The sequence below is a fragment of the Mustelus asterias genome, chromosome 17 (assembly GCF_964213995.1).
Source record: "Mustelus asterias chromosome 17, sMusAst1.hap1.1, whole genome shotgun sequence".
Classification (NCBI taxonomy): Eukaryota; Metazoa; Chordata; class Chondrichthyes; order Carcharhiniformes; family Triakidae; genus Mustelus; species Mustelus asterias.
In genome coordinates, this window is record NC_135817.1 from 11,010,395 (window position 1) to 11,026,549 (window position 16,155).

General features: G+C 47.7%; 1 protein-coding gene across 1 annotated transcript in view; it reads right to left on the reverse strand.

The window, feature by feature from the left end:
• Window positions 1-2,915: 2,915 nt before the first annotated feature.
• Window positions 2,916-16,155, reverse strand: part of ace2 (angiotensin I converting enzyme 2) — a 66,497-nt gene continuing 53,257 nt past the window's right edge. The window contains exons 15-18 of the mRNA XM_078232268.1: window positions 14,127-14,227; window positions 11,564-11,680; window positions 7,734-7,928; window positions 2,916-4,250 (exon numbers count right to left, since the gene is read on the reverse strand). Coding sequence (XP_078088394.1) covers window positions 4,100-4,250; window positions 7,734-7,928; window positions 11,564-11,680; window positions 14,127-14,227 — 564 coding nt within the window. The 3' untranslated portion in view covers window positions 2,916-4,099. The remainder of the gene's footprint in view (window positions 4,251-7,733; window positions 7,929-11,563; window positions 11,681-14,126; window positions 14,228-16,155) is intronic.

The window sequence follows — 16,155 nt, forward strand, 5'->3', positions numbered from 1 at the left end:
GAAGGGCATGTTCCTGTGCTGTACTGTCCTTTGTGTCCTTGGGTGTCCTTGTGCATCAGTCGCTGAAGGTAAGCATGCAGGTACAGCAGGTGATAAGGCAAATGGCATGTTGGCCTTCATTGCGAGAGGTTTCGAGTACAGGAGCAGGGATGTGTCGTGGCAATTATACAGGGCCTTGGTGAGGCCACGCCTAGAGTATTGTGTGCAGTTTTGGTCTCCTTTTCTGAGGAAGGATGTTCTTGCTCTTGAGGGAGTGCAGCGAAGGTTTACCAGGCTGATTCCAGGGATGGCGGGACTGGTGTATGAGGAAAGATTGGCTAGATTAGGATTGTTTTGGCTGAAGTTCAGACGAATGAGGGGGGATCTCATAGAGACTTATAAAATTCTAAGAGGGCTAGACAGGGTAGATGCAGGGAGGATATTCCCGATGGTGGGGGAGTCCAGAACCAGGGGTCACAGTCTGAGGATTCAGGGAGGAAACATTTCTTCACCCAAAGAGTGGTGAGCCTGTTCAATTCATTACCACAGGAAGTAGTTGATGCCAAAATATTGAATGTATTCAAGAGGCGACTGGATATAGCACTTGGGGCGAATGGGGAAAAAGCAGGATTAGGCTATTGAGTTGCACAATCAGCCATGATCATAATGAATGGCGGAGCAGGCTCGAAGGGCCAAATGGCCTCCTCCTGCGCCCATCCTCATTTTTCTATTTTCTTTCAAAGGATTGTGAATCTCTGGAATTCTCTAGCCCAAAGGGTTGTGGATGTTCCATCGCTGTATACATATAAGGCTGGAATAGAGAGATGTTTGGTCTCAGGGAATTAAGGGACATGGGGAGCAGGTGGGAAAATGGAGTTCAAGCTCAAGATTAGCCAGGATCTTACTGAATGTCAGAGTGGTCTTCTTCTCCGATTTCTTCCATTCTTGGTTAGATTACCCCTGCCGTGTTGTGAGAATTCTGGGCAATCACATCTTAAAAAGGACATTGACCTTGGAAAAAGTGCAGCATACATTTACCCAGAAAGGTACCTAGACTCCAAAGATTAAGTGATGAGGAGAGATTACAGGTTGTATTTCCTGGAATTTAAAAGATTGCGGGATGATTTGATTGAAGTTTTCGAGATAGTAAGGGGAACTGTTAGGGTCGACACAGGAAGTACTGCTGCTGGTTAGAGAATCAGACCTTTCAGGAATAAAATCTAAGAAATGCTTCCACACACAAAGAACAGTAGAAATTTCAATCTCTCTTCCACAAATGGTCATTGATCAATTACTACATTTAAACCTGAGATTGCTGGGATTTTTTATTGAGAAGTAATGGGGCAAAGCCGGATTTATGGAGTTAGGTCACAGATTAGTCATGATCTCATTGAATGGTGGAATAGAATTGAAGGGCTGAATGGCCTCCACTTGTTCCTATATTCCTCTGTGGATATGGCTTCCCGCTGAGTCCTTCTCCCCCATCTCCTCCCTCTTTAAAACATCTGTCCTATTCTGCGTGGCCTCTTTATCATTATTTCAGTGGTGGTCAATGCCCAGAACAAGGCCAACCAGGCCAGTCATGTCTGGATGCAACTTCTTTCAGCACACACTGATAAATGAACAGAAAAGCACCTCATCGTTAGAAAACTATTTCCTGCAGATTGTTTATACCTTAGCCAAGCTCCAAAAATATTTACAATTGGACTGTCAGCCTGAAGAAATAATCCAGTGGCTAAGCCGTGGGTAGTTCATGGTCACATTTATGGCATTACCATCTCTGAATACCTCACTATCAACACCCTGGGGGTTACCATTGACTAGAAACTGAACTGGGCTAGTCATATAAATACCGTGGCTACAAGAGTAGATCAGAGGCTGCGAATTCTGCAGCAAGTAACTCGCCTCCTGACTCCCAAAAGCCTGTCTACCACCTACAAGGCACAAGTCTGGAGTGTGATGGAATACTCCCCACTTGCCTGATAAGTGCAGCTCCAACAACACTCAAGAAGCTCAACACCATCCACAAATGTTCAATCCCTCTGCCATTGGCGCACAGTGGCAGCTGTGTACCAAGCTGCACTGCAGGAACTCACCAAGGCTCCTTAGGCAGCACCCTCCAAACCCACAACCACTACCATCTAGAAGGACAAGGGCAGCAGATACCTGGGAACACCACCACCTGGAGGTTTCCCTTCAAGTCACCCGGCATTCAGACTTGGAAATATATCGCCGTTCCTTCACTGACGTTGGGTCAAAATCCTGGAACTCCCTCCCTAACAGCACTGTGGGTGTACCTACATCTCAGGGACTGCAGCGGTTCATGAAGGGGCTCACCACCACCTTCTCAAAGGGAAATTAGGGATGGACAATAAATACTGACCTAGCCAGCGATGCCCACATCCTGTAAATGATACAATAAAAAATCTCTTTCATTAGCGAGGGTGGTGGAGTGTGGATTGAGGGAGGGAGGGATCCCTACTTGCCGTTTAATTGTGATAGGAAATTGGCTGGAATGTGGCCGTGACAGATAACAGCATGGCTTGAAAATCAGCATTGCACCGACTGGTTTGTGGTTTCATCCCACTGCTTTCCATACTGCTACCGATAGCAAGGCCAACATGCTCACAAACCTCCTTATCTTGGTGGTGCCGTACTTCCCTTTATTGAGCTGTATGTGGGATTGCACGACACACAGGAAACACATGGGGCGAGATTTTCTGCCTGCCCTCGCCCCAACACCGGGAAATCCTGCCCGAGGTCAACGGACGTTTGCATAGTCCTGTCCCTCCCGCTACGATTCCCGTGGCAGGGGCGGGAAAATTCCGCCCATGGTGTACATTCCAATTTAGCCTCAACAACCTGCAAAAACCACGAGACAATGGAGTGGGTGTCCACACACAGAGTGAAAAATGAACCAAGCTAAACCAACGAATGGGGTCCTGTTACATCTTTATTTGTCGGGAACATTTTTGTAGAACATGGCTAAATGCAGAGTCCACATTGTAAATAAATTGCGATGAACGCTCTGTGGTATTCCATGGTTGGGAAGATGCCTTGACCCTTGTTTCAACTCCAGCATTGACCATTTTAAGGATCTTTTGCTGGTGTCACCTCACTAATCCTTACTGCATTAAAGAGAATGGGGGAGTTGTGTGTACATCGGTATCGGCACTTTATGGGTACGACATGATCCCAATTTCCAGTCAGCAGTGTGGAGAATCATAGAATCATCGTATCCCTACTGTGCAGAGGGAGGCCATTCGGCCCAACGAGTCTGCACAGACCACAATCCCACCCAGGCCCTATCCCCGTAACGCTACTTATTTACCCTATTAACCTCCTGGCACTTAGGGGCAATTTAGCATGGCCAATCAACCTAACCTGCACATCTTTGGAGAGAGTCCCTTATCCAATAATGGATTAGCTTCAGTGTCTGTAGGAGAAGGAACTGATCCTGATACAAATATGGCCTTTGAAACAGGCTGAGGAGAGCAATGAGTTACCCTGTGTGTCTGGAGCTGGCCTCATATTCATTCCCAGTGACTCAGCCATAACATATAGTTCTCTTTCAGGGATTGCGCTTCCCCAGGCTTAGGCTCAATATGACAAGATTTCCAGGTGACATTTAGTGCATCTCATCTTGCCACCTCTGTCAGGATAAATAGACAGCAGTTGAACATACAGCACAAATTAGGCATATGGGAAAGCTATCCACAGCAACACCTAAAGCTGTCTGATTAGGATCTTGATGCGCTGGAGCACAAAATACTGTCTCAGTCTCTCAAGGTGAATACTTATTCTAAAGGGAATTTGTGACTAATGCTCTCAACCAAACACTGAGGAATTTACACTGCTTCTGAAGCGACCATAGCAAAAGTTGCTTGTTCCTAGATTTCCCAGGACCCTGTTTCATAGAGGCACTGTTCTCTATGCTGAGATCTGATGGGTAAGGCCAGCTGGATGCATAAAGTCCAGATTAAACAGACCTTTGCAAAATTTCATCTAATTGGGTCAGAAATAACATATTAAAGTGTGATAATTAAGCATGACTAACTCGGTATCCTTTCCATGACCTCAGTTAGCTGAGGGTTAAGTCTGGGAGTAAGAGCAAAATGGTTCACATCTCGGTGTTCAATGGTTCTTCCACAGTGAAAGCTTCGTTCTTTATCCCTTTATCAGTTGCAATCTCCTCATTATCTGTCCCAGATGTTTCACTGGTTTTGTGAAGTTCGTTGTTATCTCCCTCTGTCGCTTGTGCCTGTGCCCTCCTGTTATTGTGGAATAAATAATAACATTACTTTCTATTTCAGAATGAACAAGTACATAACGCCAAACATTGACTTTACCAATTATGAATTTGACAATTTGCCAATAGCAGATCAATAATGCAGTATTTAACAATATACTGTTTCAGAGTAAATTTTGCATAAATTCGATAATCAGGCAGTTGCCTTCTCTTTAATATGTTTTTAAATTCATTCATGAGATGTGGGCGTCGCTGGCTGGCCAGCATTTATTGCCCATCCCGAGTTGTCCAAGGGCAATTGAGAGTCAACCACTTTGCTGTGGCTCTGTAGTCACATGTAGGCCAGATCAGGTAAAGATGGCAGACTTCCTTCCCTTAAAGGACATGAGCGAACCAGGTGGGTTTTTATGACAATCGACAATGGTTTCATGGTCATCAGTCGATTCTTAATCCCAGATATTTTTGTTGAATTCAAATTCTACCATCTGCCGTGGCGGGATTCGAACCCGGGTCCCCAGAACATTAGCTGAGTTTCTGGATTAATCGTCTAGTGATAATACCACTAGGCCATCACCTCTTTCACATTTCCCTCTCTGTTTAGCTCTGAAGATATCTTATCAACTCGATATGTGTCGCTAGGTAACTTACAGTGACAGCACAGTTCCCCAGCAGGAATGGAAAATGAATTCTCCCTCCCAGCAACGCACGCATGGATAATGCATGGCTGTAAAGTGACTTGCATTGATTTTATGCACCTTGAATTACGTTGCTATTCCCCACTGACTCTATTTTGCTGGGAAACCCACCCTGCTTTGCTGCAGCTTCAGTCTTGAGCTTTGTTAGCTGCAGTTCATAAGACTCTTTGTACAAATAGACCGTTAAATAAACTGTTGCTGCTGTAAGTCCCAGCTCCCCCCACCCCCGCACTCATTGTCTCAGCGTTACCACCCTGCTTACTCCACTTTTTTTCACTGAGGCATCTTCTTCGTTATTACTCACAATTACTTTTCTTGCTCTGCCGAAGGGAAGGAAGATGGAAAGTTCTTACCTGAATCCCCAGGCAGCTGGTTCCTGCTGCTCAGTGCTCACTCTTTGGCCTGAAAGCCCCCTATGGGGGGCACGGTAGCACAGTGGTTAGCACTGCTGCTTCACAGCACCAGGGTCCCAGGTTCAATTCCCGGCCTCAGGTCACTGTCTGTGTGGGGTTTGCACATTCTCCCCGTATCTGCGTGGGTTTCCTCCGGGTGCTCCGGTTTGCTTCCAAAGATGTGCGGGTTAGGTTGATTGGCCATGCTAAATTGCCCCTAGTGCCAGGGGGGTTAGCAGGGTAAATGTGTGGGGTTACGGGAATAGGGCCTGGGTGGTGTTGTGGTCAGTATGGGCCAAATGACCTTTTACACTGTAGGGATTCTATCTCTAATCTCCTCCAGCCCCACAACCCTCGGATATCCATGTTCCTCTACTTCCGTCCTCTTCAGGAACTCCCGATTTTAACTATTCACCACTGGCAGCCATGCCTTCAGCCGCTTGGGCCCTAAACTTTGAAATCCCCTCCCTAAAACTCTTCACCTCTCCAATGGGAATCAGTGGAAAAACTCTCCACTGGTTGGAGCCATACCCGGCACAAAGGAAGATGGTTGTGGTGATTGGAGGCCAATCATCTCAGCTCCAGGACATCACTGCAGGAGTCCCTCAGGGTGGTGTCCGAGATCCAACCATCTTCAGCTGTTTCATCAATGACTTTCGCTCCATCAAAAGGTCAGAGTGTGATTGTTCACTGATGATTGCACTATGTTCAGCACCATGTGTGACTCCTCAGATACTGAAGCAGTCCATGTCCAAATGCAGAAAGACCTGGATAATATCCAGGCTTGGGCTGACAAGTGGCAAGTAACATTTATGCCACACAGATGCCGGGTAATGACCATCTCCAAAAAGAGAGAGGATCTGACAATCACCCCTTGACAATCAATGGCTTCCCTCCCCGATCACCCATTGTCTGCAGAGTTTCCCCCTTCCCTCCCCGATCACCACTCCATCAGAGTTCATTCCCCCCTTCCCTCCCACCCCTGTCAAGCTTTCACAGAGCTCTGAGCCTTGTTCTGTAATTAACACAATCAGCTATCTTACCACTATCAGCCCCTTCTTTAGTCTTTAACACTACCATTAACACTCGCTTGGTCTTGTGACCAGGACAACTCTGTCATATCTCTCCTGAGTTAACACCTATTCCTGACCTTGTATTTTCCTCCACATGCCCCCCCCCCCCCCCACCCCACCTCCCCTGGGCCTAAACAGTATGTAATCGATCACATTTCTCCCTCTGTTTAGCTCTGAAGAAGTCACATTGACTCGAAATGTTAACTCAGTTCCTCTCTCTACAGATGCTGCCAGGCGTGCTGGGTTTTTCCAGTATTTTCTGGTTTTATTTGAGATTTCCAGCATCCGCAGTATTTTGCTTCTATTTCACTGGGAATGTGCGAAGCAGGTTCTGAAAGAGCCTGCAATCCGTTCCACATCATCTGCTGGGAGACTAATTTAATCAACTTCTCCGTACAGCATCCATCTCTTCCGTAAATCAGCCAGTTTCAAACAAGCTGTAGGTAAACCCACACAGCTTTTGCTCACCACCTGTGCAAATAAATATGTTTCGCTATCTGCCCAACGCAGCAAATATCAGAAATATTTCTTGTTTAAATTCCCAATTCCCTTATTTGACTCAATGAGCTTCCCTCTGCAAAGTCTCTTTTCAATGTTGAAGTCATTTAGAACACCCATATGGCCCTCATCATTCTTCCCTTCAGAACTAGCGATCAGTGTAACCTTTCCTCTGCATTGCTTCAAAGAGTTTTATGTGATTAATGTTCTCCACAGTTTTATTAATTCCAGAAATCCTTACTGATGCCCAGATTCTTTACTGGTCCCCACAGTCTTTACCGAATCATAAAATAATAGAATCCCTGCAGGATAGAAGGAAGCTATTCACCCTATCGAATCTACACCAATGCTCCGACAGAGCATCTTTCCAAGATCCATCCTTCTATCCCTGTAACCGCATGCATTTACCCCATTAATCCCCCTAACCTACACATCTTTGGACACTACGGAACAATTTAGCATGGCCAATCCTCCTAATGTACACATCTTTGGACATTAAGGGACAGTTTAGCATGGCCAATCCTCCTAATGTACACATCTTTGGACATTAAGGGACAGTTTAGCATGGCCAATCCTCCTAACCGACACATGTTTGGACACTAAGGGGCAATTTAGCACGGCCAATCCACCTAACCTGCACATCTTTGGATTATGGGAGGAAACTGGAGTACCTGGAGGAAACCCACGAAGACACGGGGAGAAAGTGCACAGACAGTTACCCAAGGTCAGAATCGAACCTGGGTCCTTGGCGCTGCACTGTGCCACTGTGCTGCCCAGATTCCTGACCCTCAGATCCTTTACTGATGCCCACAATCATTTTTACTAACACTCGATTTCATCCACTTACCGTCTTTGAGCTCTTATTCCGCCAACAATCAGGATGGTTAGTCCGATGCAAACCAGACCGATGATAACTCCAAACACAACCAGCCAGACAGTCACTGCGGGTTTACTCCTCGGTGCCAGAGTGGGCAGGACACCAACAAACTCTAGTGTCTCATCGGTCAACAGGAATGCTTTGTTGAAACGGTCTCTGTTCTTCCTGTGTCAGGAAACAACATTGCGTTAGGTTGGTGCCTGGGAATCTCAAACAAGGTGTTCGGAAATTTCTCATCGTCATGGTTATCAGATGTGAGGGAGATAATTCAATGTTAGCTGGCAATACCGCAAGCCGATCAAATTCTAAAGGCTGTGTAATCAGTTGCTCTTGCTGCTAGTTTAACAGAGGCATTATCCCTTTTAACTTGAAACGGTGAGGATTTGATGTGGACATGTTGAGCATTGTCCGAAAATATCACCAATTTCCAACTCGATTGTTAAACCGGACACAGAAATAACTTTTACATTTTTTTCCCATTTTCTATGTTTCTTTGGCTGACATCTCCAACAAGAGAGAATCTAACAATCTCCATCTGACATTACCATCGCTGAATTCCCCATTGTCAACAACCTGGGGGTTATCATTGACCACGGCACGGTAGCACAGTGGTTAGCACTGCTGCTTCACAGCTCCAGGGTCCCGGGTTCAATTCCCGGCTCGGGTCACTGTCTGTGTGGAGTTTGCACATTCTCCTCGTGTCTGCGTGGGTTTCCTCCGGGTGTTCCGGTTTCCTCCCACAGTCCAAAGATGTGCGGGTTAGGTTGATTGGCCAGGTTAAAAATTGCCCCTTAGAGTCCTGAGATGTGTAGGTTAGAGGGATTAGCGGGTAAATATGTGGGGATAGGGCCTGGGTGGGATTGTGGTCGGTGCAGACTCGATGGGCCGAATGGTCTCCTTCTGCACTGTAGGGTTTCTATATTCTATATTCTACCAGAAACTGAACTGGTCTAGCCATATAAATACTGGGCTACCAGAGAAGGTCAGAGACTGGGAATCCTGCGGCAAGTAACTCACCCCCTGACTCTGTAGAATTTACTACCACAGAAAGTAGTTGAGGCCAAAATGTTGTTTGATATCAAAAAGAAATTAGATATAGCTCTTTGGGGCTAAAGGGATCAAGGGATATGGGAGGGAAGGCGAGATCAGGATATTGAATTTGTTAATCAGCCATGATCATAATGAATGGCGGAGCAGGCTCGAAGGGCCGAATGGCCTACTTCTGCTTCTATGTTTCTAAGAATGAGATAACATGAATTCTCTTCCAATAGCAGGCTCTAGACCATGGACTGACCTTCATGAGGTCGTACATTCTGTGTATGTTTCCAAGTATGTTTGCCTGGATGAGTGCAGCTCCGACAACACTCAAGAATGTTGACACCATCCTTGACAAAGCAGCCCATATAATTGGCACCACATCTACCACCAAAAACACCCACTCCCTCCACCACCAACACACAATGGCAGCTGTGTGTACCATCTACACTGCAGCAACTCACCAAGGCTCCTTCAACAGCACCTCCCAAACCCCTGACCTTCACCACCGAAAAGGATAAGGGCAGCAGACACCTGGGAACACACCATCTCCAAATCACACACTATCCTGACTTGGAAATATATCGCCGCTCCTTCCCTGTCACTGGGTCAAAATCCTGAAACTCCTTCCCTAACTACACCACACGGACTGCAGCAGTTCAAGAGCAGTAAGTAGTTTCGCAACACCAGGTTAAAGGCCAACAGGTTTATTTAGTAGTACGAGCTTTCGGAGCGTTGCCTCTTCATCCTGGTGTTGTGAGACTACTTACTGTGCCTACCCCAGTCCAACTCCAGCAACTCCACATCATGGTTCAAGAAGGCAGCTCACCACCACCTTCTGAAGGGCAATGAGAGATGGACAACAAATGCCGCTCTCGCCAGCGAGTTCAATTCTTTGAACAAACAAAAGACATTAATTATAAATAAGGAAGCTTGCAGTGAACACAGTGCTCAGTATCTGCTTGGCAGGACGGGTTTGAGAGGGAGTGTGTCTCCCACTTTGCTGGAGTGTTGAGTGATGAGGCGAGAGTGGAGAAGCTGGGAGAATATAGAGTGGAGAACCAATCAAACTGTGGAGGAGGAACCGGAAAATCTACCCACTCGCTTGGTGAGATGTTCATCCTTGAAAGAACAAAACTTGAGGCTGAGAGAACTCTTTTTGCTAGATGGGGCTGGTAAGGAATACTTCACAGAAAATAGAATGCAAAAAAATCTAACATCATTTTGAAAAGTTTCGTGGAAAAAAGCAAAATTCTAAAGAATGCACGGGAAGAGGAGTGGAATCAGACTCAACTGATTGCTCTTTCAGAAGTGGGTAGGTACACCATGGCTTCACTCAGTTCCTTTTTGTGTCTAAGACTCTAAAGGTGGGATTTTCTATCCCTGACACTGGGCTGCCTGCGCCAATGTCCACCAGTGACAATGCCCGCCAGTGACGATGCCCCCCAGCGATGATGCCCACCAATGACGATGCCCCCCAATGATGATGCCCCCCAACAACGATGCCCCCCAACGACAATGCCCCCCAGCGACAATGCCCGAGCGATAATACCCCCCAGCGACAATGCCCGAGCGATAATACCCCCGAGCGACAATGCCCCCCAGCGACAATGTCCCCAAGCGACGATGCCCCCCAGCGACGATGCCCCCCAGTGACAATGCCCCCCAGCGACGATGCCCCCCAGTGACGATGCCCCCCAGTGACGATGCCCCCAGTGAAAATTCCCCCCCAGCGACAATGCCCCTCCAGCGACAATGCCCCCAGCTGACGATACCTCCCAGTGACGATGCCCTCAAGTGATGATACCCTCCAGTGACGATGCCCCCCCAGTGACGTTTCCCCCCCCAGTAGCGATGCCCCCCCAGTGGCGATACCCCCCCAGTGGCGATGCCGCTCAGTGGCGATGCCCCCCAGCGACAATGCCCCCCAGCGACAATGCCCCCCAGCGACAATGCCCCCCAGTGACGATGCCCTCAAGTGATGATACCCTCCAGTGACGATGCCCCCCAGTGACGTTTCCCCCCCCCCAGTAGCAATGCCCCCCCAGTGGCGATGCCCCCCCCAGTGGCGATGCCCCCCCCAGTGGCGATGCCCCCCCAGTGGCGATGCCCCCCAGTGGCGATGCCGCTCAGTGGCGATGTCCCCCAGCGACAATGCCCCCCAGCGACAATGCCCCCCAGCGACAATGCCCCCCAGCGACGATGCCCCCCAGCGACGATGCCCCCCAGCGACGATGCCCCCCAGCGACGATGCCCCCCAGCGACGATGCCCCCCAGCAATGATGCCCCCCAGCAACCATGCCCCCCAGCGACGATGCCCCCCAGCAATGATGACCCCCAGCAACCATGCCCCCCAGCGACGATGCCCCCCAGGAACGATGCCCCCAGTGATCAGGTGGAAAATCCCACCCATGATTCTAAACTGCAATCCAAGAACATGGTAAGCTCAGTTCCAGAGGGATACTTCGACCAGAGAGCTATGAGATTGGCATCTACCAATCAGGCAATCGGGTCCACCACATCATTGCACCCCCATGGGAAAAGTGACAGGAAGTTGTAGCTTATACACGGACTCCATTTTTCCTTGTATATGCGGAGGTCCAATAATGTTCAACTTGTATACCATTGTGGCAAATGCAACTCAGCAACCTATTTCCATCATCAATTCACATTCGCATGCGGTGCCCAGGGACATGGCCAACCACAATCCAGATGTGAAGTTGTTAGCTCTGAACCCCTCAATTCCAGTGAGTTCCAGATGTTACCTGATGGCTCGTTCCACTTCTGCCTTTGGAATAATATTGGAGGTGTTCACTGGCTTCACCACAAGGAAGTAAAAAGAGATCCTTTTGGTTTCCTTGAATATATGAACGTTGTCCGCTCTGTGTGGAAGACAATAATGCAGCTGATTAATATTAAGGCACTCCAGCCCAAGTAGACTTCTGTTAACATTTGCACAAAGTTTGCTTTTTACCTGAAAGATTCAGTGTCATCAATCTCAATCATTCCCACGTGTTTACGCAGCTAGAGGTACACATTGTTAGGACTAAGAAACAATTTCATACAATCCCTACAGTGCAGAAGGAAGCCATTTGGCCTATCGAGTCTGCACCGACTCTCCGACAATAATTCCACCCAGGGCCTATCCCTGTAACCCCATGTATTTAATCCCCCTAGCCTACACATCTTTGGACACTAAGGGGCAATTTACCTTGGCCAATCCACCGAACCTGCACATCTTTGGACTGTGGGAGGAAACCCACAAAGACACAGGGAGAATGTGCAGACTCCACACAGACAATGACCCGAGGCCGGAATTGAACCCAGGTCCCACTTGCTGCGAGGCAGCAGTGCTAACCATTGTGCCACCATACTTGTTGGAACATTCCGTACCCTGCAACAGGGAACACCTCTGGATTCAAACTCCCAAAGCCATCACGTGGTGTTAGCTGCGCTCTATCAGTTCCACGTCCATCCCAGAGTAAGAAGGTCGTGGAGTCAAGCCAAAATGTGCACAAAATGAGCATGACCATTCCATCTGCACTGTCACAGTGAGGCAGTGATCTGGGACCTCATTCCTGACGATGTAAAAGACCCTGTGTCCCTTCAGGAAGAGGAGACTATTCTTCTCAAAGATAGGACACCAAGACACTTGTCCAGATTATAGACAACAGGAGAGATCTTCTCATGGTGAATCTCTGGGGGAAGGTATACAGGAGCTAGGACAGGGGAGCCAGATTCCACACTCACTCGAGGATGGGATCACATACTTGCACTGCTGCAGAGGAGTTAGAAGTTGACTTTGAGGTGCAGACTAAAGAAGGCGGCTTGGGAATTTCCCAAGTAAACATATCAAGCTGTAAAAAAAAGCTGGATAAAAACAAATTACTGCGGATGCTGGAATCTGAAACCAAAAGAAAAAACGCTGGAAAATCTCAGCAGGTCTGGCAGCATCTGTAAGGAGAGAAAAGAGCTGACGTTTCAAGTCCAGGTGACCCTTTGTCAAGTCATGTCATGCTGTAATTTCACTCTCTTGCCAGTGGTGGTGCTGCAGCGCCCCAGTTGTGCACCATTCAACTCCTCGGCCTGCAGTGCTTCAGCCAACCCTACACTGTCACTTCTCAAACTGCCCGCGTTTCGGAGGGTTCTGGGGAGCAGGGAATAGGAAACTTCCTGCTCACTTCCCACATAGTCAGTGCGCGGGTCTTACATGGGGGTCCCGAAGTGCATCTTGGGTCATATGTCCAGTCACTGATAATCCAGAGACCAGAAGATCTAGGCCCTTGACACGAAAGTGCAAAACGTAACAATGGGAAGTAAAATTATTGAAACAAAGAATACAGAGAAATGTAATCCTTTTATAGACGGGTGCAATACACCAACCGCATACCACTTGCAGTTGGGAAAGGTGATAGTCCTTTTAGGTATATCCCACTTTGGCAGTTGAATGGATTGTCAGCTCATTCTATTGTCAGGTTTATTCAAACCTAAACCTATTTTAACCGATTGTTAAGACCCACACTTACCATGGCAACCATCACACAGAAGAGCTTATATTTCACTTGAACCTCTGAGGCTGAGGGGGTGACCTAATAGAAGTTTACAAAATTATGAGAGGCATGGATTGAATGGGTAGTCAGTCTTTTTCCCAGGGTGGAAATGTCAATTACTGGGGGACATAGGTTTAAGGTAAAAGGGGGAAAATTGAAAGGAGATGTGAGAGGCAAGTTTTTTTTACACAGAGGGTGGTAAGTGCCTGGAACGCGCTGTTAGAGGAGGTGGTAGAAACAGATTAAGGCAGGGAATAGAGGGATACAGACCGCATAGAAGGAAAAGGTCTTTAGTTTAGAAAGGCGTTGTGTGTCGGTGCAGGCTTGGTGGGCCGAAAGGCCTGTTCCTAGAAATCATAGAAACCCTACAGTGCAGAAGGAGGCCATTCGGCCCATCGAGTCTGCACCGACCACAATCCCACCCAGGCCCCACCCCCACATATTTACCCGCTAATCCCTCTAACCTACGCATCTCAGGACTCTAAGGGGCAATTTTTAACCTGGCCAATCAACCTAACCCGCACATCTTTGGACTGTGGGAGGAAACCGGAGCACCCGGAGGAAACCCACGCAGACACGAGGAGAATGTGCAAACTCCACACAGACAGTGACCCAAGCCGGGAAGCGAACCCAGGTCCCTGGAGCTGTGAAGCAGCAGTGCTAACCACTGTGCTACCGTGCCGCCCCTGTGCTGTACTGTTCTTTGTTCCATTCCATGTACATCTTGGCAAAGTCTACAGTGCATCTAAGAGTAATGTAAAGAAACAAAATAACTCACACAAAGTTGATGAGCTGATTTTTCGATTCCTCCCAGTATTTCCTCATGGAGAAAGCGACTGTTGATTTAAAATAATATTTCTCACTTGCATCCCAGGTGTACTGAAGTCAAACAAAGTATCCACCAGGTTAGTATTCATCCTCACAGGAGATCTTTGCAAAACACACAAATCCCTATTGAACACTGATTTGTCACGTACAGCCCAATTACATGAAGTTTTTTTACACAACAAAGTTGCTGATCACCAATTTTATTACTTTTCACACCTTGGTGCCTGAATTGACATCTGTGCTAGCGCAATAATGCTGCCATAAAATCATAAACTGAACCAGTACAATGCAGTATTGTATGAGGGGAGAAATCTCCGGCCATTCACACTAGCGGGGTTTTCCAGACCCACTGCAGTGAACGGAGATTTGGCTGAGTGCCAAATTCTCCATCCTCGCTTGCAGCGGCAGCAGGATGTGAAAGGCTGGAAAATCCCGGCCCCTGTGTTCAGCAACAGGATTTCCCGTGCCCCCCCCCCCCCCCCCCCCCCCCACCCCCCGACGTGTTTTGCCATGATGTGGAGTTGCCGGCGTTGGATTGGAATGGGAGTAAGAAGTCTCACAACACCAGGTTAAAGTCCAACAGGATTATGTGGAATCACAAGCTTTCAGAGCGCTGCTCCTTCATCAGGTGAGAGAAGCGCTCCAAAAGCTCGTGATACCAAATAAACCTGTTGGAATTGAACCTGGTGATATGTTTTACAACAGTGGAGGCAGCCCGCCATTGTCGGTGGGAGCAGACAGTCCCGCTGGCAGGAAAACTGGAAAATACTACCCAGAGTTTGTGACCAGAATTATTTCTATTCACGCGTATTCAGCGGTAACAGTGCTGATTTTAGTCTTCAGATTAGAGATAAGAATGTAACAGACTATCACATGTACCATTGGGTGCCAGCTGTGGCTCAAATGCAGAGCACATCTGGGTCACTGCCATAGGCTGAAGCCCCATTGAGCGAATGATCCAGGTTGATACGGCCGGTGCAGTACTGAGGGAGAGCTACACTGTCAGAGGTGCTGCCTTTCAGATGAGGGATTAACCCGTCTGCCCTCTGAGGTGGCCCAATTTGGAAAACAGCAGCTGAATTCTTTCTGGCAGCCAGCCTCAGTCACTCAGAAGACAGATTATCTGGCATTGTCACACTGCTGTTTGTGTGAGTTCACTTCGTCCACATTGATTGTCACCTTCCCTATGTGACAAAACCTGACCATTCTGTGAAAGTACATTCGCTGTGAAACATTGTGGCCGGGATTCTCTGGCCCCTCTGCGGCGTGTTTCTCGGGGGGGCAGCGGGAGGTGGCGTGCTGTTGGCCGGCAATGGGATCTTCCAGTCCCGCTGCTAACTACGGGATTTCCCATTGATTCTGCACCACGCCGCCGGGAAACACGCAGTGGGGGTGAACCGTCGACGGGGCCAGAAGATCTCACTGGCGTGAAGAGCCGGATGATTTTGGATTCCCTGTGGTCAAGAAAGCCACGACACAAACACATTTCTTGTGCATTATTCCATTGTTTCTAATCAATATTAATCATATAAATTCAAACACCCATTGTCAACTGGCAAATTCGGAAGATTTTAACGAAACTGGAAGGTTGGCTGTGATAGTGAAGAAACTAGCCCGTGGTCTACGAACAAATCTCCAAACAGGTGAAGCAGTATCAGGTGAAGATTGGTACAGACTGGTGTAAAACATAGCGAGGTGGTGGTGTTGTGGTATTGTCACTGGATGAGTAATCCAGAGAGCCAGGGATATGCCCTGAGGACCTGGGTTCGAATCCCACCACAGCAGATGGCGAGCTTTGAATTCAATTTTTTTTAAAATGTGGAATTAAAATTCTAACGATGAGCATGAAATCATTTTTGTAAAAATCCATCTGGAAGGAAATCTGCCATCCTTACCTGGTCTGGCCTACATATGGTTGACTCTAAAACGCCAATTGAAGATAGGTAATAAATACACAATGTTAGAGCTTTAACAGAGGA